The following is a 23,083-nucleotide window of genomic DNA, read 5'->3' as shown; positions in this document are numbered from 1 at the left end:
TCTTGGGTGATATGTAAGAATATCTGTGATTTTCAAGGGAACCAGCATGTTGCCCTAAAGCAACAGACATGCATGTGAACCATTATAATCACTGGCCATTTAAAGTCTAGAGTTTACTGATTTTTTACTCAAATTTCTTTGCTGCATTATCAAGTTTGGCTGAAACAAACAAACAAACAAAAAAACCCAACTGGGCAAGAAATTCAGTCAACTGCTCAAGCCAGAAAATGTACCTTTTCCCTACCATATCCAGACTGTGCCTTTATTCAATGGACCTTTTCTGAAGGAGTCATTCTCACATGTAAGGCATAGTATCTCATACGGCAGGAACTAAAAATTAATGCTCCTGTCAAAGAAATGACTGCCCAAAGAATGATTAGTTAAAACAGTGCTATTTCCTATACCCCAAATCCTAAGTGAAAAGATTCCTCAGAGAAGTACAAAACAAGGGAGGCTAAATTATTGTCCTTAGATATCAAGATTAATGACCCAAACCCTCCAAAGTTTAGGAAAGAAGCCAAGTGGAAGAGCTTAAAGTAAAAGCAGGAAGAGAGCAGTGGCCAAATCAGAAGTTTAACAAGGCCTTCCACCTGAAGAAAATATAAAAGTGAAAAGATATATAAATGCAAAAGCATGAGAATTTTAATATCATCAAAGAAACTATGTTCTCTATCAGATCCGATGAACTTTTTTTTTTTTTTTTTTCAGTAACAAACCTCCTTCTATTCCTGGGTACCATATTTTGGCTATTATCCATATGTGGATTACAGCTATGAGTGTGACCCCATCTGAGATTTATGGTCATAACTTAAACTACAATTCTATGCTTTTCTCCAGGCATGTTCTGCTTTTTAGGGAGCAGGAATGGATGAAGACAGCAGGTTGAACCAGGGTTGGGATTCTGCCAGTGAAGATAGAGAGGGCAAGAAAGTAGAAGATATATGCAATGAAGTGAATATCACGACAAACCAAGGAGGCTAAGTTAAAAAAAAGTAGACAAGTAGAAACACAAGGGGACAACCAAGTAATGGTGTCAAATGATTGAAGGTCAAAATGAGAATGAATTGTTAGAACAGGAGTAAATAAACTGATGGATGTAGTCAGAGAATGGGATGATTTAAATCAAGATTTTGGAGGCGGTGAAGGTACTGACGATGATAAGACCTAAATTATTGTCTTGGAACCAAGTATCTGAGTTGGAGTGGAGGGCAGGAAAGCTAGAAAGAAAGAGATCAACAAAGAAGCCAGGTTGTTGAATGAATCAGTGTGCATTTTGCCTGGACATCACTAAGAATGACAATGTGAATGTGTATCAAAGGACAATGGACCTGACACTAAAATCTTTAGTGACTAAAGCCAGACTGATGAGGAGGAAACTACATGACTAACAACATAAGGGACAGGCAGGTAAGTTGAATAGTCTGATGGCAAGGGCTTCACAAGAGCTGACAGGTAAAAATCATTTATGTAAGAAGTTTTCAAATACAAATGCTTTTTAAAACACACATAATAAGTTACTTATGAATTGTGTCTATAGTATGAGCATGGACTGTTAAGTGTACAACAAAATTCATAAGAAGAGAAACAGAACAGAAGTTGAACTAGCATGGTAAACTTCAACTTTTCCACAATATTCTATTAGTTCAATAACAGATGGAAAAAAAGGGACGAAATATTCTACATATGCCTATAGGGAAAACAATCATTATTTACTACTCTTTAGGACTAGCTCTGCCATTTTTTAAATGTCATATTATTTTATATAAAAAGAGATAATTCAATAAAAAGTAACATTTTTTCCAGTTCAACATATTTTTAAGAAGCAGCCTGGCTATTTGTATATTTGGCCATAATCAGGATGCCAACTCTCAATCTGTGGAATAACTGGGACCTAGCTGTCTTGAACAGATAAAGCAGCATAATAAATAATATTTAAATTGGTGAATAAAAGAGCTCATCATTGAATTTGCATCTCCTAATAACAAATAAAATACTTTATACCTTATATAAAGCTTCTGTGAAAGACCAAATATATGGAAGAACTTTAAACAGGCAGTAAAGTTCTTTTCTGACACAATGATGTATAAGACATCATCTCTGTCCATTAAAAAGACTGAATACTATTAAGAGAATAATTCAGCTGTACTTGAGTAATTAATGAATCAAAGAGCAGATAATGAAGATGCATCACTAGAGGACAGTATATATACACTTTAAAATATAAGTTGTATTTAGCTTCTAATGATTAATGATTGTAGTGAACTTTTTGACATTTTAAAACTGGAAACATTGCCACTTACAAAATCACAAATATCTTTAAAATTCTACAATTTAAAAAAGGAAAACTTGGAAAAGCAGATTATAGAGTACATTTATGATCTTTATTACACATGGATGATTCTAGTATTGACTCAACATACCAAACAAATAAAACTTTCATTTTTCAAACAACATGAACACATTAAGAATATATTTAAATCTCATCTCAGCTTGTACATTAAAAAAGAAAATCAAATAGGAAACTTAAAATTATACAAGTACTTTCATTACAGTTCATTTCTAGGCAATACAATTGTACTGTGCACAGAGTTAGGTAATACACTAAGAGTTTGAAGTATAAAGATAATATCTGTGCTCACACAGTTGAGAGTATAGAAAAGCCCAAGTTTTACAAATATTTTAAGTTACTGTTTCTCAAAGTGCAGCCCACGAACCAGCAGCATCAGAAGCATCAGAACTGCCCTGCTTGTTAAAAGAATTGTTTGCTTGCTGAAGTATATTTCTGTGCTCCATCCAAAAATTATTAGAACAAAATAAGAAGCCACATTACTCGCAAATACCTTTGGTGACTGTTAGTTATATAAAAGTTTGAGAATCAATGCCTTAAATGTTAAAAGTAATTACTGCTATGAAATTACAGGTGAAAAGGTGAAAAAGCCATCTCCACTTATTATTATGAAGATTCTGACTTAAAATTGGTTTTTAAAATGATTAGGTTAAAATGATTTATAGTTCTTTTAAAAATGTTTGTATAATGTTTAAACTTTATATTGGGAATCTTCATTAAAATACATCACATCTAAGGAAACAAGATTTAAGCAAACAGACTTACAGTTGGTGATATCAGGTGGTGCATAGCCATCATTCATATACATACTTGTGGGTTTTGCCACTTTCAAAAAAACAAAATCAGATGTGTTCTTTAAGGCAGTTACTGCTTCTTCATGAGTAACTTCTTCTAAACACACAGTATTCACCTAAAAGAAAATCCCAAAAGTTTTACTTCTTCCTTCCCACTTGGAATGCCATTTTTTTCCCCCCTATTGCTCTGGGTATAATCTTCGGTACAATGTTGAATAGGAGTGGTAGTTTGTGTCTTTCTAGGACTTTGCCCATTTCATCTAAGTTACCTAAATGCATTGGTATAGAGTTATTCATAAATAAAAGTATTCCCTTATGTTCTCTCTTTCATTCCTACTTTTAGAAATTTGAGTCATATTTTTTTTCCTGGTCAGTCTAGCTAAAGGTTTGTCAATGTTTTTTTTTTTTGCTGTACGCGGGCCTCTCACTGTTGTGGCCTCTCCCACTGCAGAGCACCGGCTCCGGACGCGCAGGCTCAGTGGCCATGGCTCACGGGCCCAGCTGCTCCGCAGACCAGGGCACGAACCCGCGTCCCCTGCATCGGCAGGCGGACTCCCAACCACTGCACCACCAGGGAAGCCCAAGGTTTGTCAATTTTGTTGATCTTTTCTAAGATCTAAGTTTTGGTTTTGTTGATCTTCTCTACCAACATAGACAACATGGTTGTCCTATTTCCTATATTGTTAATTTCTGTTCTAATCCTTTCTCTTCTGCTAGCATTAGGTTTAGACTGCTCCTCTTTTTGGTAAACATTTTCTTTTAAAAAGAAATAAAACACTATAAATGTTTCTAGTGTTTTAAATTACAGTGCACTAAACAAATGTTCATTTTAGTATATTTTCCATTTCCCTAATACGTGACTTTATAATCGACTGCAGGAGACTTTTAAATGTTTTGACGAAAACTTCTAAAGGTCACAGAACAATCCTGACTTTCACCACTGATTACTAATAATGCTTCGCAGGATTTCAACTGCATGGTCATTTTTATGGTCCCACCCTACTGTGTACAGTGAGGACTTGCTGCATTTTGAAATACACAACTGTGGTATACTGTTCTTCTGATGGCCTGAAATGAGACATTAGTAACTGTGATGCAAAGAGAGGATTAATAAATGCCACACATTAGAGCTGTCTTCTTTGAAAAGTTAACTCTGGCATGTCCCTCTTGGAACCTGGCCACCACTTTGTGAGAAGCTCAAGTTAGCCATGTGGACAGCCCACTGGAGAACTGAATACCTGGCTAACAGCCCCAGTTGAGTTCCTAAATGACAGCCAAAACCAACCGGTCCACTATATGTGAGCCAACTTGGAGGTGGACCCCTGGCCCTAGTTGAGCCACCCCAGTAGACATTATATGGAATAAAGACAGGCTGCCCTGGCCAAACCTATCCAAATTGCAGAAGTGTAAGCAAATAAATAATTGTCATTTTAGCCACTAATTTTTGTTTTTTTCTTATGCAGCATTAGATAACTGATAAAAGAGCTGACAAGATTTGCTGAGGTGATTCAATGTGGAGTGGGAAAGAAAGAGAATGATCCTAGAGTTTTAGACTTGGGGAAATTAGAAGGATAAAGTTCCCGTTTAATGAGATGTGAAAATTATGCAAAGAGCAGAATTTTGGGGGGCAGGGTGGGGTGGGTTGCCGTGATTTGAAAGTTCATTTTTAGATACAGTTGTACTTCGGTATCTGTGGGGGAATGATTCTATAACCCCACTACCCCCATTACCCTCCTCGAGGATAAAAAAATTTGCAGATTCTCATGTTCCTTATGTAAAATGGCATAGTATTTGCATATAAGCTATGCACACCCTCACCTTATACTTTAAACCATCTTTACATCACTTATAATACCTAATATAATATAAATGCCATGTAAATTCAAGTTTTGCCTTTTGGGAACTTTCTGGAATTTTTTTCCACCAAATATTTTCGATCTTCAGTTGGTTGAATCCACAGATGTGGAACCCACGGATACAAAGAGCCAACTGTATATTATATTTGAGATGACTCTTGAGACATAGAGAAGGAGACTGAAGTTCAGAAAACAATACTTATTACTATCATGTACAATAAGACCCAGTAAGTTATTTGACCACCTATCAAAGAGAGAAGAGAATATGTTCAAGTATATGAGTCCTGGATCACTTCAATGTTTAGAAGTTAGGGAGAAGATGCACCGAAAAGGAGAATGAGAAGGAATGGCTGGTGAGCTAAGAGGAATAGCAAGATAGAGGGTGACTATCAAGCAAACTGGAAAGAGTGTTTTAAGAAGGAAGAAGGTATGTCAAATGCCTGATACATCAATTAAGGTGAGAATTAAGAATTGAATAATTTCAGTGGAATTATGGCAACAAAAGCCTCCCTAAACGGTAAATCAGCATGAATTTCTGGCTCCCTACCCCTAAAATTGATTTTGGAAGAAGGATAAAGAAGACACAGTATGTAAGAAATTAAAAATAAAAGTGAGAAACATAGTGGAGAACGAAGGTTGTTTGGAACTGGTGTGTGTTGGTGGGGGGGTGTATGCAATGATGAGGGAGTGTTGGTTGTAGCTTGAGGGAAAGAGTGGCAAGTCATAGCTGTGAGAGGATAAGTTAGAGAGAAGCAGTTGAAGGACAGTTCCTTCCTCCTCCCTATCATTAACTCAAAAATAATTAGTTGCTCTTCCTAGCATAACTATTAAAAAAGGGCAAATAAATAAATAGGAGATAGACCAAATCACCACTATACCAGACTTTGTTTGTATGCCTTTTCAGATTCACTTGAGCCTATGTGTCCACTAGGCTTTGGTTGCTTGGTTAGGGGAGAGTCCTAGCTACTGCTACTCTCATATTGTCCCCTACCATTATAAGCTCTTTCACTCAACCTTTTCTGGAGTAAAGGCTGGGCTTGGGTATGGCTGACGTGTTCTACATAGTGAGAGCTGTAACATATTAGAAGACCACATCTGACCTGTCTAGACCACGAGGCTCTAGCTCTTCTCACGACTTCTGGGTTCAGGGGAAGTGCTGTGCCAGAGTGTGGGAACTGGCTTTCTTAGCATTTGTCCAGGGGGGCTGGGTAACGCAGTCGAGAAATCTAGGACAGTTAACCCCCGTGGGGTTACACTCTAACTAACAAGAGACAAGAGACTAAAAGGCGTCAGTAGATAAAATCCTTTCTTTTCCCTGGATGGCTGGATCTAAGGTTTAGCAGTTCCGCATTGCCTGCCTGGGAGACTGTCCTACATAACAAGCAATCAGCTACATTTTCTTATGATTTTATAGCCAGCTCAGAAACATAATACATTGTATTGGCTTTCCCTCATTCTCTGCCTCACTTTTCATTTTCACTCACTCTAGCTTCTCTGAAGTTATACCTCCCAATAATACCTTAGCAGAGTAGCTTTTCTTCAGGTTTTGTTTTTTGAGGGAACATGAACTAAGACAGTTATTGATGAAGATTGGATAAATTAATTGTGATACAGTCTACATTCCCAGAATAGAATATTATGAAGAGGGTAAATGAATAAATCTCAGCTCTAGGCAACAATATGGGTAAGTCTCAGTAAAACAATATTGAGTGAGAAAAGTATTAAAAAAGACTATATACAGCACAATAGCCTTTAAAAATTTTCAAAACACACACTACTAAACAAAACATTTAGGAATATGTATGTGATTAAGCAATCTTTAAAAAACAAAGGAATGAGGAACATAAGTTGTTGATATTCTAGTTCTTGGGTTGGGTAATGACTAGCAGTTTTTACTATATTATAAATAAAATAATTGATGAATTAATTAAAGTAAGAAAGGGAAAAACAAGGTCACACATGAACAAAGGATGATGATGTTATGAACCTAAGGATTACAACTAAACAATTCTGTGCATCCAAGCCCCTAAACAGAATGAAAGAAAAAGAGAGGGGAGCTAGTAGAGGAAATGGTAGTGGCAAATAAAGAATCATTTTTCAGGTTTTGACTAAAGCAAGACTAGTATTCACTCATGGAAATATCATTTAAACATTTTTGGCACGTAGAAATTCAGTCTGTCAGAAAAAAAAAGACATCAAAGTGATTTTTAAAACAATGGATTTCTTATACTCACTGCTAAAAGTTTATCTCCAATCTGAAGTTTACCATCTTTATGTGCTGCACCTCCTTCAATTATTTTGGTTACATAGATGCTATTATCCCCAGGAATATGTTGATTTCCAACACCTCCTGCAATGCTGAACCCAAGACCTGTATGGAAAACACTAGTTTTAGAATTTCACCAATATATGTAAACTTAAGTCCAAATGACTGAAAACTAGGTGATAATTTCACCAAACTAATGTTTTTTAAAACAGAATATTATTTATTTACCTATTTTTAAAATCCTAAGTATTTTGTAATCAGGGGCAATTACAAATATAGGTGCTCCTATAGTTACAAATGAGAACCTTTTTACCCCAGGTTACTTAAAAAAAAAAAAAAAATTATTTATTTATTTAATTGGCTGTGCCAGGTCTTAGTTGTGGCACACAGGATCTTTGTTGTGCTGTGCGGGATCTTTTAGCTGCGGCATGCAGGCTCCTTTAGTTGTGGCATACGGGATCTAGTTCCCTGACCAGGGATCGAACCCGGCCCCCTGCATTGGGAGCGTGGAGTCTTTAGCCGCTGGACCACCAGGGAAACCCCCCCCCACCCCCACCCAGGTTACTTCTTAAAGTGTCTTTGTAAAACGCATTTGTTTATTAGTTCAAAGAGATGGTGTAAAAATCACTTTTGTTTCCATCATAATTGCACTTCTTACTAACACTTCCACAAGATTAAAACTGAGAAAAAAAAATTGGTGGTGGGCAGAACCAACAGCTTCAGAAATGCAGATGCTGCTTCTCTTTTCAATATTCTATGAATTAATTTTAAGTAAGGAGCTTCAATAATTCATAAATCCCATAGCTTTGACGCCAAACCTGTAGCTCTCTATGCATTTTTCCATGAAGCCACAAATTAGAATCAATATTTCCATTTATCCTCAATGCCATCCATGTTTTCAAAATTCAGATCACATCTTAACAGTCTTCATTGCAGATGTAACTACTGATGACATGTTCATAAATATTTTTTTCTCTTAGCCTGTGTATCTGCATTTTATGCACTTTGTAGATTAACGATTACAAGTTAATATCAACACTACACATGACTGCAAAATGTCTGCACAGTATGCTACTTAAGACAAAAATCAGTAGAAATAACACAGAAATTCTAAAAATTCACTAAGTTCTGTAGATTACCAGCATTGTTAATCTTAGAATGTATGTCATAAATAACTTCATAGTTACATTTCACTTAGAGATTTCTTACTTAATAATTTGTCTTTGTTTGATTTATTTCATACCTTTAGGACCTTTAATGAGCTTTATTTCCATTATTTTTTCTGATACTGGTTTCCGTCTTTTTACATACAAGCGTACAATAGATCCCGCTTCTTTCAATGCTTCAACTGCTTTGCTATGTGTCACATCACGAACGTCTACTTCATTTACTCGCAATATACAGTCATTGACCCTGAGGAAAAAAACATTAAAAATTGATATTAAAATTTTAATATCAATTTTTCTCTTTGCCAATTTTCTTTTCTTGACAAGAGAATTATTTACTAGAATTATTTATAAGAAACTGCATGTTAAATTCCAATGTATCAAAAACTCATATAAATACAAACATTTCCCAAGGGCCAGCAAAGGAAACAGTGCAAATAATAGATTATACAAAAATATTAAATAATAACGACAGCTATAATTTTTTTTTTTTTTTGGCTGTGTCTGGGTCTTCATTGCTGCACGTGGGCTTTCTCTAGTTGCGGCGAATGGGGGCTACTCTTTGTTGCGGTGCATGGGCTGCTTATTGCAGTGGCGGTCTCTTGTTGGGGAGCACAGGTTCTAGGCACGCGGGCTTCAGCAGTTGCAGCACGTGGGCTCAGTAGTTGTGGAACACGGGCCTTAGAGGGCGTAGGCTTTAGTAGTGGTCGTGCATGGGCTTAGCAGCTGTGGCTCGCGGGCTCTAGAGCACAGCCTCAGTAGTTGTGGCACATGGGCTTAGCTGCTCTGCAGCATGTGGGATCTTCCCAGACCAGGGAGCGAACCCGTGTCCCCTGCTTTGGCAGGCAGATTCCTAAACACTGTGCCACCAGGGAAGTCCCGACAGCTGTAATTTGTATGATTACGTATAGAAATTAAGATATTTTAGAAAAACAGCAAATATTTATTTAGCACTAACCACATGCTAGGAACTTCTTTTAGTGTTTTAACCCTTACAACAATCTGTAAGGTAGATACATATTTATATCCCCATTTTATAGACAGAAAAACTGAGGTACAAAGTTTAAATAACTTTCCCAAGGCCACCCTGACAATGACTAACAGAGCAGTGATTCAAACATAAAAAATCTGAGGCTCAGACTGAATAAGTAGCTTAAGGTCACAGCAGTAAAATTGAGATTAATTCATTGATTTACCAAAAAATAAACTAATCTCAGTTTCAACTGCATGGTATTCATGTAGAAAAAAATAAGAAAACAAATTAAAAGATGGTCATCTCAAATTGGGCAGGGACGGGGAACAAAACAATTAAAATATTTAAAGTGATCATGATAAACTTCTATATCTAATTAACTTTTTTAGAGAAAAGAAATTCTATATCCAAAGACAGTGACACCTCAGAGTTAGTACTATAGGTATGTTCTCCCGTTAAACAAATGGAACATACTAATTTTCACACATGAAGCACAAATAAAAGGCCAATAACAGAATCAGGAAGTAAATATTTACATTTACATGAAAGTCAAATTATTGATTTCATATTTAATTTCATTAATATACCACTTATCATATCCAGTGAGAAGTTTAGAAACTGAAAAGCTGTATAAGGCATGAACAGCCTTAAAATAAGATACTGTTTTTAACAGACCATATATAATCCTTAGTCCTAAAACTTTAGAAAACCATCACCATGTATAAAAAGCAACAAATAAGGCAACAAGAAAAGTGCCACAATCTATGGTCTAAGGAAACAACAAAGTATGCTAAAGATATTTTCTGAAATGGAACATTACATTTAAACAAAAGACCAATATTACTTACATTTATTCAATTTAGAAAATAGATTAATTTATTTAAAGTTTGCATAATCTTTACTACTCTTTGTGGTCTGGGATACCAACTCAGATATATATGATTCCCTGTACCTTAAATAAGCGTATACACGTTTCCCACTCAGAAAATAACACATTTTGTGAATGTATTTGAACATACAATGGGAAATCTATGATTTCTATAATTTGCTCAGAAATATTTAAACAGTCAAATTTATTATTCAAAATGCTTAACTTCTAAGATAAAACTGAATTCCTAATTGAAAAGAGGGAAAATGCTTAAAGCACAATTATCTCATTCATTCATTTGATATCTGAGCATCTACCTTATGTTAGTTATTATGATAGTGTTCATTTGTATTTATTCATTGTACAGTTTGCCTCAAGAAAAAGATACAAAGAGGATTTGGTATCACAACATAAAGTGCAAAACATACCGCAATCTTCCATCTTGGGCAGCTGCTCCCCCTGCAATTATTTTGGTAATGAAAATACTTGAGTCATCTCCAATGTGTGGGTTGTCTGTACCTCCTGCAATGCTGAAACCAAGCCCTGAATTTCCCTGGGGATAGAGGGGAAAAAAATTGACACTGAATAATAATCTTTATTGATAGGTTCCCATCATTATAGGACCTAGAAACTGTACTAACATAGGGAACACACACATAAAGGCATATGTATAGGAAATATGATGATTTTAAATTAAGAAATATAAGGAAAGCTCTTTTTTCTCTATGAATTCAGAGGTATTACTGCTGAATATGTGAGGCTGATGATGTACTGAGTACTTCTGGACTCTGGTCTATGATTCCTTCTTTAAAATTATGTGCAGTTTGTCCTTGGAGAGGTTTCACTATTAGGTCTCTTTCTTTTAGACTGCATCCTGCTCATGTTTGGTAAGGCAAATTGCTCCCAAGAGAAAAACAATGAAGTGATCCTTCTGCTGCTGTTATTTCCGAGTAGGTAATACCAATATATTATTTCATCCTAAATTTTTAAAAAAGGGGCACTGGGTGGTGCTTTTCTTCTGCTAACTTTGCCATCAGCTTATTTTAAAATGACCAAATTGTATGAGCTAAGTAACACAGCCATCATCCTTGATGTGTTTAACCAAGACACCTGACCAGCAAAAGGCAGTTTTTAATACTGAAAGTCCAACTGGAGAACTTAACATTGGTGTACTTTCTTGACAGCAGTCAATTTTGCCAAAGTAGCATTACACTTCTTGCTTATTTTATTTACGTACTAGATTTTGGAATAATATTTTCTTTGAAGAAAGGGTTCTACTGCTACAAAAAGCAAAACTGATCTAAGCAAAGGTATTAAACGTTTATTTTTGCAAGAATGTTCTAACTTTGGTTTTCAGGCAGCTCAAATAAGTGGGTATATCTGGATCTATTACTAAACTGTTTGTATTAAATAGCTTAGAATTTCACTAGACTATGACATGTCCTAAAATTTTATTTTAATAAAAAATTTTTTTCAGTCTAAACTCTTCAAGAGTTACTAGAGTATCAATAATAGTATCAATAGGTTGTATGGGGCTACCAAGTTACTCAGGTATTCGAGTTCTCGTTTTTACTTGTTTTTTAAAAAATTGAGATATAATTACAAATAACTTTGTGTAAGTTTAAGGTATACAACATATTGATTTGATACATTTATATAGTACAATATGATTACCACCTTAGCTTTATTTAGCTAACACCTGTATGAGGTCACATAATTGTCATTTATTTTCTGTGGTGAGAACATTTAAGATCTAGTCTCTTAGCAATTCTGAAGATTATAATACAGTATTGTTGATTATATTCACCACCTGTGCATTAGATCTCTGGAACTTATTCATCTTCTAGTTGCAAGTTTTTATACTTTAACAACATCTCCCCAATTCCTGGTACATAAGCTCTTTAATCAATGAAAAATACAATGTACAGTTCTGACTAAATAGAGGAATTTAAAAGGTACTGGGAAAAAATGAAAAGATGAATAAGATAAAAAGTTAGGACTATATGTGAAGAAATCTCAATAAAGCTGGGAAAAAACCAACAAAATGCCACATTAAAATGTGTACAATACATTAATACTCTATTTACTTGTAAGACTCAGTCATCCATGCCACTTGAACAGGTGGGCCCAAATTCAGGTAAACAGGCAATAAAAATCTATTATCCCTCTGAAGTCTATTTTTATTCAGTTTATTCTGGCTTCAAACATAAACAAATCTAATTACCTAGGATTTTAAATATACAGACATTCAGTTACTTAGAAAATTCAGTTATGCAGAGCACTTCATTTCCCAAAAATGCTGATCAGACAAGGTGGCTCTGCTAAAATACAGTATCAATTAAATGCAGATATTCTTAAGGGGAAAATACATCAAGAAAATTTACACATCTGAATTGTATCCTTAAATTATTTTCTGACTGGGGGAATGCATAATAAGTTTTCAATAAGGTCTTTTCCATTAAATCTATGGTTTTTATCTTGCTGGGAAACAAAACTGATACAATGACCATATTACTAGGATATTAAATACTTATTTAAAATAAATATTTTACTATGTGAAAGATAAATAATAAAATTAAAAACAGAAAAATCTGAGAAACTGTCAGTCTAGAGGAGCACAAGGAGACATCATAACTAAATGTAATGTGGTATTCCAGATGCGATCCTGGAAGAGAAAAACATAAAAAGTAAGGAAATCCAAATAAAGTAGACTTTAGTTAATAATAATATATCACTATTGGTTCATTAGTTGAAAAAAATGTATTCTAGTAATGAAAAGATGTTAATAATAGGTGAAACTGAGTCCAGGGTAAATGGAAACTCTCTGTACTACTTTTCTGTAAATCTAAAACTATGTTAAATAAGAAGTTTATTTAAAAAATAAAGGTTATTAAAGAAAAGCAACATGTTCTGAAAATGCCACAGCTAATTTTATACGTGGACTCATTAAAGAAACTAATATTATATGGTTCTGAAGGGTGATCTTCCTTGGATCCTATATGAAAGAGCAGTATATTTAAAGAGTTATTTAAAGCAACAGGTTTATGCATAAAAACTTAAGATAATTAATAGTTTTTACCCTTTCAAGTGTGATTTCTTCATATTCATAATCTGCATCAGTGCCATTAACCTAATGGGGGAAAAAAAAGAAGTAGCACAGAAATTTAGAGTGTGAAATTTAAAATAGCAAGACATAATTTTTGCATGATTTCTTAATAAAAACCAGTTAAATGTGATAATAATCAAATAATATAGCTTGATTTTAATAGTTTTAGGGAAGATTTTCAAGGAATGGAAGAATACAAATGTATTAATGAGTTGACACTCATGATATTGTGACTTTCACATACAGAAAGGGTACATTCAGCTTTTAATACTTACTGAACTCTTGACTCTCTTCTCTGCCTTGATCCACACATCTAATCAGCTGCCAATTCTTACTGACTTAAATATTTCATTTCTTCCTGAAAACCATCACCCCTTCATTTTCATTGCTATTACCTTGCTTCAAAAGCCTTTGTTAACTCATCTGGACTACTGCAAGTGTAATCTACCCAATCTCTTAGATTACTGTTCTCCATTGCTCAAATCATTCTAATGTGCTTTACATAGATGGATCTTTATGGAGCCCATGTATAACATACTTGCTCCAAAATTCTCAAAAACTCATCATTCAACTTCATTCTAACATGTTTCTCACCTCTTCATGAGCCTTATATACCATCACACTTGAATGACTTGCTCCTTCCTTTACATATCCTGCAAGTTCCTCCCTCCACATCTGTTACTTTATTGCTTCCTCTGTCAAATTTCAGTTAAATATTTCATGTCCAACTTTGATTCACTATTCACATTCTTGCTTACACCATACAGACCAAGCACTTTCTCTCATTCCTTCTAATTTATTCCATGTCTCCTCCTGGAAGAAGTAATTCCCATAGCAAACGCCACTGGTGAAGGCTGAATAGTGCTTGGAATCACATTAACTGGGATTCAAATCATTGCTTTAACATTTCTGGTGATACGAAGCTGGGCAAAATACCCAAACTAATAAGTCAAACAGGGATTGTGATAAACTTCATCTCTAGATGCATCCCATCCTTCCATCCCAAGTGCTCTTCTGCAATATGATTGAACCATCCTACCATCAAGAGATGTTATCTACTTCCCCTTCCCTCGGATCTAGGCAGGTTCTAGATGACCTCTGTTAAAAAGAATGTGGCACAAATGCTTTGTGGTTTTTGAATCTAGGTCATGTGATGCCTTGTAGTGTTTGCCTTTGTCTTAGAATGCACATTCTTAGAATCCAGAAGCTATAATGTGAGGAAGCTCAAAGATCCTATGAAGAGATTCAAATGAAGGAGCATCAAGACCCCGGGCCAAAAGCCCCAGCTGCACCTCTAACCGGCAACTAGAACTAACTGCCGGCCATGGTCAATGAGGCTATTTTGGATCTTCCAGTCTCTTCCAGTGCCCCAGCCAAGATCGTGTAAAACAGAACTATCCAGTTAACCCAGAAAATCATGAGAAATAATGAATTATTTTTAAAGCCACGAAGTTTCAGGGTGGTTTGTTATACAGCAATAAAATAATGAAACAACAGAATAATGAAATCCATGTAAGGTAGTCTGTTTTCTTCACCATACTATAAGAAGCAACCCCTAATTCAGGTCCAAAGCAGGAGCTAGGGGTTTTTTTCCTGAGGATTTTTGAAACTCATCTCTACTACTTTTCTGGGCTCTTAATTCTTATGATTGTAATGGATACAAACCCAATTGCTACTTTGTTTCATCTTCTTTTTCAACTGAAGAGATTTTCTTCTTGTTTTTGAAATTATGTTATACATATGTGTGTATACACACACATATACACATACATATATATACAAACATATACATACACACAATATATCTGTGTATATATATATAAATCTATGATTTATATGCCTATAGAGTGCAGGAGGGTTATACATATGCATATCCTGCCAACTTGACTGGAAGTTCTTTATTTTTTTTTGCGGTACGTGGGCCCCTCACTGTTGTGGCCTCTCCCGTTGCAGAGCACAGGCTCCGGACGCACAGGCCCAGTGGCCATGGCCCACGGGCCCAGCCGCTCCGCGGCATGTGGGATCCTCCTGGACCAGGGCACGAACCTGCGTCCCCCGCATCGGCAGGTGGACCCTCAACCACTGCACCACCAGGGAAGCCCTGGAAGTTCTTTTTTATGAGTAAAAATAAAATCTGTATCTGCAGCTATACCACTCTTCTTATTCTAAAGGTTATTTGTATCATCTATATTTTTTTGTGCTCAGACTTGCTAAAAGTCTATCAGTCTTTATCAAAGAAGTACTTTTAACATCACTGATTTATTACATTCTATGCTATTACATTCTGCTTTTATTTTTTATCAATTCTTTACTCTTTCCTTAGGCCCTTTTTAAAGCTTCTTGAGTTGAATGCACAATTCATTTGTGCTTATTACTTTTTCTATTTTTAGAAACACCCATTAAAGTTAATAAATTTTCCTTGGCATATGGCTTTTGCCAAATCCCCAAACTGCTACACTGGGCTCTATTTTTGTCCATTTGTTCATTTCTAAATAGCCTGAAATTTTATTCTGGAAAACATTTCCAGGTCAGTATACTTATACAGTCCTTTTGGTGTTAATATGTAATATAGTATAAATTTTTGTGTTGTGAGCTTATGGACTTCTGATTTAAGGTATTTGAGATTTTCACCATTAAGCCTTCTCAAAAGGTAGGTACTCCAAGCTCGACGCACCACCAGTCCCTCCCATCAGGAAACCTGCACAAGCCTCTCAGATAGCCTCATCCACCAGAGGACAGACAGCAGAAGCAAGAAGAACTAAGATCCTGCAGCCTGTGGAACAGAAATCATATTCACAGAAAGACAGACAAGATGAAAAGGCAGAGGGCTATGTACCAGATGAAGGAACAAGATAAAACCCCAGAAAATAGCAAAGATCAATAAAACTAAAAGCTGGTTCTTTGAGAAGATAAACTAAATTGATAAACCATTAGCCAGACTCATCAAGAAAAAGAGGGAGAGGACTCATATCAATAAAATTAGAATTGAAAAAGGAGAAGTTACCACAGACACCATAGAAATACAAAGCATCCTAAGAGACTACAACAAGCAACTCTATGCCAACAAAATGGACAACCTGGAAGAAATGGACAAATTCTTAGAAAGGTATAACCTTCCAAGACTGAACCAGGAAGAAACAGAAAATATGAACAGACCAATCAAAAGTAATGAAATTGAAACTGTGATTAAAAACCTTCCAACAAACAAAAGTCCAGGACCAGATGGCTTCACAGGTGAATTCTATCAAACATTTAGAGAAGAGCTAACACCCATCCTTCTCAAACTCTTCCAAAAAACGGGAGGAAGGAACACTCCCAAACTCATTCTGTGAGGCCACCATCACCTTGATACCAAACCAGACAAAGCTACTACAAAAAAGGAAAATTACAGACCAATATCACTCATGAATATAGCTGCAAAAATCCTCAACAAAATACTAGCAAACAGTATCCAACGACACATTAATAGGATCATACATCATGATCAGGTGGGATTTATCCCAGGGATGCAAGGATTCTTCAGTATACATAAATCAATCGATCTGATACACCATATTAACAAATTGAAGAAGAAAAACCATATGATCATCTCAATAGATGCAGAGAAAGCTTTTGACAAAATTCAACACCCATTTATGATGAAAACTCTCCAGAAAGTGGGCATAGAGGGAACATACCTGAACATAATAAAGACCATGTATGACAAACCCACAGCAAACATCATCCTCAATGGTGAAAAACTGAAAGCATTTCCTCTAAGATCAGGAACAAGACAAGGATGTCCACTCTCACCACTATTATTCAACATAGTTTTGGAAGTCCTAGCCACGGCAATCAGAGAAGAAAAAGAAATAAAAGGAATACAAATTGGAAAAGAAGAAGTAAAACTGTCACTGTTTGCAGATGACATGATACTATACATAGAGAATCCTAAAGATGCCACCAGAAAACTACTAGAGCTAATCAATGACTTTGGTAAAGTTGCAGGATACAAAATTAATGCACAGAAATCTCTTGCATTCCTATACACTAATGATGAAATATCCAAAAGAGAAATTAAGGAAACACTCCCATTTACCACTGCAACAAAAAGAATAAAATACCTAGGAATAAACCTTCGTAGGGAGACAAAAGACCTGTACTCAGAAAACTATAAGACACTGATGAAAGAAATTAAAGATGATACAAACAGATGGAGAGATATACCATGTTCTTGGATTGGAAGAATCAATATTGTGAAAATGACTCTACTACCCAAAGCAATCTACAGATTCAATGCAATCCCTATCAAATTACCAACGGCATTTTTAATGGAACTAGAACAAAAAAATCTTAAAATTTGTATGGAGACACAAAAGACCCCGAATAGCCAAAGGAATCTTGAGGGAAAAAAACGTAGCTGCAGGAATCAGACTCCCTGACTTCAGACTATACTACAAAGCTACAGTAATCAAGACAATATGGTACTGGCACAAAAATAGAAACACAGATCAATGGAACATGATAGCAAGCCCAGAGGTAAACCCACGCACCTATGGTCAACTAATCTATGACAAAGGAGGCAAGGATATACAATGGAGAAAAGACAGTCTCTTCAATAAGTGGTGCTGGGAAAACTGGACAGCTACATGTAAAAGAATGAAATTAGAACACTCCCTAACACCATACACAAAAATAAACTCAAAATGGATAAGAGACCTAAAGGTAAGACCAGACACTGTAAAAGTCTTAGAGGAAAACATAGGAAGAACACTCTCTGACATAAATCACAGCAAGAATTTTTTGATCCACCTCCTAGAGTAACAGAAATAAAAACAAAAATAAAGAAGTGGGACCTAATGAAACTTAAAAGTTTTGCATGGCAAAGGAAACCATAAACAAGATGAAAAGACAACCCTCAGAATGGGAAAAAATATTTGCAAATGAATCAATGGAGAAAGGATTAATCTCCAAAATATATAAACAGCTCATGCAGCTCAAAATTAAAAAACAAACAACCCAATCTAAAAATGGGCAGAAGACCTAAATAGACATTTCTCCAAAGAAGACGTACAGATGGCCAAGAAGCACATGAAAAGCTGCTCAACATCACTAATTATTAGAGAAATGCTAATCAAAACTACAATGAGGTATCAGCTCACACCAGTTAGAGGGCTTCATCAGAAAATCTACAAGCAACAAATGCTGGAAAAGGTGTGGAGAAAAGGGAACCCTCTTGCACTGTTGGTGGGAATGTAAGCTGATACAGCCACTATGGAGAACAGTATGGAAGTTCCTTAAAAAACTAAAAATAGAATTATCATATGATCCAGCAATCCCACTACTGGGCATATACCCAGAGAAAACCACAATTTAAAAAGACACACGCAGCCCAATGTTCACTGCAGCACTCTTTACAACAGCCAGGTCATGGAAGCAACCTAAATGCCCATCAACAGACAAATGGATAAGGAGAATGTGGCACATATATACAATGGAATATTACTCAGCCATAAAAAGGAATGAAATTGGGTCATTTGTTGAGACGTGGATGGATCTAGAGACTGTCATATAGAGTGAAGTAAGTCAGAAAGAGAAAAACAAATATCGTATATTAACGCACATATGTGGAGCCTCGAAAAACGGTACAGATGAACCAGTTTTCAGGGCAGAAACTGAGACACAGATGTAGAGAACAAATGTGTGGACACCAATGGGGGAAAGCCGCGGGGGGGTGGGGGTGGTGTTGTGATGAATTAGGAGGTTGGAATTGACATGTATACACTGATGTGTATACAAACTGATGACTAATAAGAACCGCTGTATTAAAAAAGAAAAAAGAAAAGGTAGGTACTTAGTAAACGTCCTTGACGCTTCACTTAATGCCAAGTCATGATGTATTGATATCTGGTGAGGATTCCCGGTAGCACAGAGTAATTTAACAAAGGTGAAAAGTGAGAAGGCCATATGAACCCCAGATGACTTTATTCCTATATGCTTAATAACCTGAACCTGTCTGATAATTTCATGTATAGAGACAATTCAATAACATCATTACACACGTTCAAACTGGGCTTCTAAATGCCAAGAATACATTATCAAAACCACAATTACTCTACAAGTATCACTTTATTAACAGTAAATGTACAAAAAAATAATGTTGGTGTAATATTTTCAAAAGCTATATAGTTTCCAGCAAAACTACAAAATGGTTGATTTGCTTAGTTTTCTTTTTATAATAGCTTTACAAAATGTGGCTTCCAACAGGAAAGAAATGCTTGGCTTATGGGTTTATCACTCTCAATTAACAGGATAACATGAGAGGTAAGCTGTGTATAAAATGAGAGAAGAGAGGTCAATCTTTAGACAATGTAATATTTTACTGACAAAATATTTTTCCCCCTTAAAAATAGAAAAGAATAGATTTAGAATACTTCTTGAGAACTGTAATTTTAGTACTTCCCAGGTTTTGAATTTAGTCCTATCAACAAAATGGGATTGTGTATCGGGGTGGGGGGAAAGCTGGAGAAGAAACTAGAAGTGGATTGGAGCCTGATTGTGAAAGGTCTTGACTGCTTCCCTGATGAATGAGAAATATTCTTGAAAGTTTTGGAGCATCAAGTAGGTTTAATAGATTTTCCAGAAAAAGAATTGTGGCAGTATGTAACAGAAATGGAGAGAAATTGGAGAAAAGTAAATTGATAAAGAAGTTATGGCAATAATTTGGGTAAAAGGAAGAAATTCCAAAGACACTTAAGAACTGGTGGTAAATTTCTAAATATTAAAAAAATCTTAATATTAATGGGGAAAAAGTCCCATAAAGTCATAACTAAGAACAACTACTGTATAATAAACCTGACCAGGAAAAAAAATCAGATTATATAACATATAGCAAAGATGAGTTGTATTCCACTGATCTAATATGGTGTGGGACAAGAACTATGCTGCTTTAATTAGACAGTGCTTTGTTATCTGCAGGGAAATCCCCCCCAAATTACTTTTATTTAAAATTTTACTTGGTTATTTTGAGTTTTTAACTTTGCTACATCAACACTGTCCAAAAGAAGTTTCTGTGATGATGGAAGTGTAAAATAATCTGCCTTTTCCAATACAGGAGTTACTTACCCACACATGGTTACTGAGTGCCTGAAATGTGACTACTGAAACAGAGAAACTATATTTTAAATATTATTGAATTTTGATCAATATAAATTAAATACCAACACATGGCTAGTGGCTTACTATTATGGAAGATGCAGCTCTAGATGAATCATTAAGTCTAACTCCATCCCTCCAAAACACATGTACATATTCTCTTTTTTCTCTCCTCCTTTTAAGTATTAATATCAATTAATACTTAAAACTGAGTATAATACATCATACTTAATGGTAAAAGACTGAAAGCTTTCTCCCAAGGATCAGGAACAAAACAAGAATGTTTGCTCTGCAACTTCTATAAAACATTTTAAGGGAGGTTCTAGCCATGGCAATTAGGCAAGAAAAATAAATAAAAGGCATCTTCATTGGAAAGGAAGAAGTAAAACTATCTCTGTAGATGACATGATCTTATATAGAAAATCCAAAGGAATCTACATGAAAAAAAACATTAGAGCAAATAAATGAGTTCAGTAATATTGCAGGTAGAAGATCAATACCCCCAAATCCATTATATTCCCATGTTAGCAATGAAAAATCCATAAATGAAATTAAGAAAACAATTTCATTTATAATAGCATTAAAAGAATAAAAATACACAGGAATAAATTTAACAAAAGAAGTGTAAGACATGTATACTGCAAATTATAAAACATTGGTAAGAAAATTAAAGATTTAAGTGAATGGAAAGACAGTCTGTGTTCATGGATTGAGAGACATAATGTTGGTAAAATGACAATAATCCCCACATACTTGTGTGCCAATGTTTACCACAGCATTATTCACAACAGGCAAAAGGTGGAAACAACCCAAGAGTCCATCAAGAGAAGGATGAATAAACAAAACATGGTGTGTGTGTGTGTGTATATATATATATAAAATGAAAAATAATTCAGCCATAAAATGGATTGACATTCTGACACATGCTACAACATAGATGAACCCTGAAAACATTATGCTAACTGAAAGCAGCCAGATACAAAAGGCCACATATTGTATGATTCTATTTATATGAACAGTCCAGAAAAGACAAAGCCATAGTGACAGAAAATAGATTAGTGGTTGCCAGGGGCTGAGGTAAGGGCAGAATGGGGAGTGACTGCTAACAGGTACAGGGTTTCCTTACAAGGTGATGAAAATGTTCTGGAATTTGAAAGTGGTGGTGACGGCACAACATTGTGAATAGACTAAAACCACTGGATCGTATACCTTAAAAAGGTAGATTATGTGTTACGTGTCTCAACGTAAAATTTTTTAAGGTGAAAAAGTTGAAAAAGGTGAGATATAACATAAATTCAAGTTGAAACAATGAGTTAATACATTTTAAACATTATGCTAACAAAAGATCAAAAAGTTTATTAACACACCATGCTAGTGACAGTATGGGGTAAAAACTAATAATTTTTGTTGAAGTATAAATGGATATAACTCTGTGAACTACAATTTGGCAATAATGATCAAATCTAAAAATTGACACACCCTTTGAGCAATCTATGTATCAATATATAAATATACTCTGATTATATAATTGCATATAAACACAAAAATATCTATACAAAAATTATCAGTGGGGCATTGATTTTTATATGGTAAAAGTTTGAAAACAACACATATATGCTTGTACATGCACAGAATGTTTACAGAAGGATATATATATATTATATATATATAAATTACTTAATTTTAGAAAGCATGGTGACAACAATCAGGAAAAAAAGTGTTATAAAGCAATAGCTGCAAGTTTTCTTATTTTTATTCGTCAATACATAGCTGGTATTAAACGATCAGGACTTAACAAAGGAATAACAAATAAGTTTAAAAACCATTCTGGAATACATTTTAAATTTCAGGATTAAATTTAAAACCTGCAAAGAATAGTTATTAAACATTTTACACAGTGTTCTTCAAGTATGATGAAGTACCACACTCTGAAAAATCTTGCTTAAAGAACTGGAATTTATCTCATATCCTTATGTACAGAAAAGGTTTAATAAAGCAGGCCCAAGGGTGTTATCACTAGAAGGCTCTTAGCAGGCATTTGAGAAATTGATTTTGGGTGTGTTCCCACCATTCCCTAAATGAAAGGGTTGCTTACTGTGGCTAGACTTTGCAAAGACAATGCATTTTATGCTGAACACCTGTTTTCCTTCTGGGAGCTTGGAAATTTGGTATGCGCTGGACAAAGGGTGCCTATGTGATCATCACCAATAAATAACTTTGTGTTGTGTCCATAATGGGCTTCCCTGGGCAGAAATACTGCATACGTGTTGCTACATTTTCACTGCTAGGTGAAAAGAGTGCTCTGTGGACCCCTCTGGGGAGGAAGAAAGTAGAAGGAAATCTAAACATGGATTCTTCTAGGCATACAGCCTTATAATCTGACTGTAGATCCTGACTTATCACATAGCTGTAATAAATCTTAGCCGTAAGTACAACATGCTGAGTCTTGTGAATCCTTCTAGCAAATTTCTCACCGTGGGTAGTGAATGGTTTTCAAGACTCCCAACATACCCTGCTTTAGCAGGAAAGGTATTTTTTGAATAATATGTCATACAAACTTAAAATTAATACAA

The 23,083-nt window shown here is 35.3% G+C and overlaps 1 protein-coding gene across 5 annotated transcripts in view; it reads right to left on the bottom strand.

Moving 5' to 3' along the window:
* Positions 1-23,083, bottom strand: part of DLG1 (discs large MAGUK scaffold protein 1) — a 280,091-nt gene that overhangs the window by 109,640 nt on the left and 147,368 nt on the right. For all 5 annotated transcript variants that reach the window (XM_024752078.1, XM_024752079.1, XM_024752080.1 and 2 more), the window contains 5 exons: positions 13,350-13,400; positions 10,699-10,823; positions 8,507-8,676; positions 7,232-7,368; positions 3,113-3,257 (listed from right to left, as the gene is read on the bottom strand). In XM_024752078.1, the coding sequence (XP_024607846.1) occupies positions 3,113-3,257; positions 7,232-7,368; positions 8,507-8,676; positions 10,699-10,823; positions 13,350-13,400 (628 nt within the window). The remainder of the gene's footprint in view (positions 1-3,112; positions 3,258-7,231; positions 7,369-8,506; positions 8,677-10,698; positions 10,824-13,349; positions 13,401-23,083) is intronic.

The sequence above is a fragment of the Neophocaena asiaeorientalis genome, unplaced genomic scaffold (assembly GCF_003031525.2).
Source record: "Neophocaena asiaeorientalis asiaeorientalis breed wild unplaced genomic scaffold, Neophocaena_asiaeorientalis_V1.1 scaffold293, whole genome shotgun sequence".
Lineage (NCBI taxonomy): Eukaryota > Metazoa > Chordata > Mammalia > Artiodactyla > Phocoenidae > Neophocaena > Neophocaena asiaeorientalis.
The sequence above is the reverse complement of the archived record's forward strand: the minus strand, read 5'-3'. Positions and strand labels throughout refer to the sequence as shown.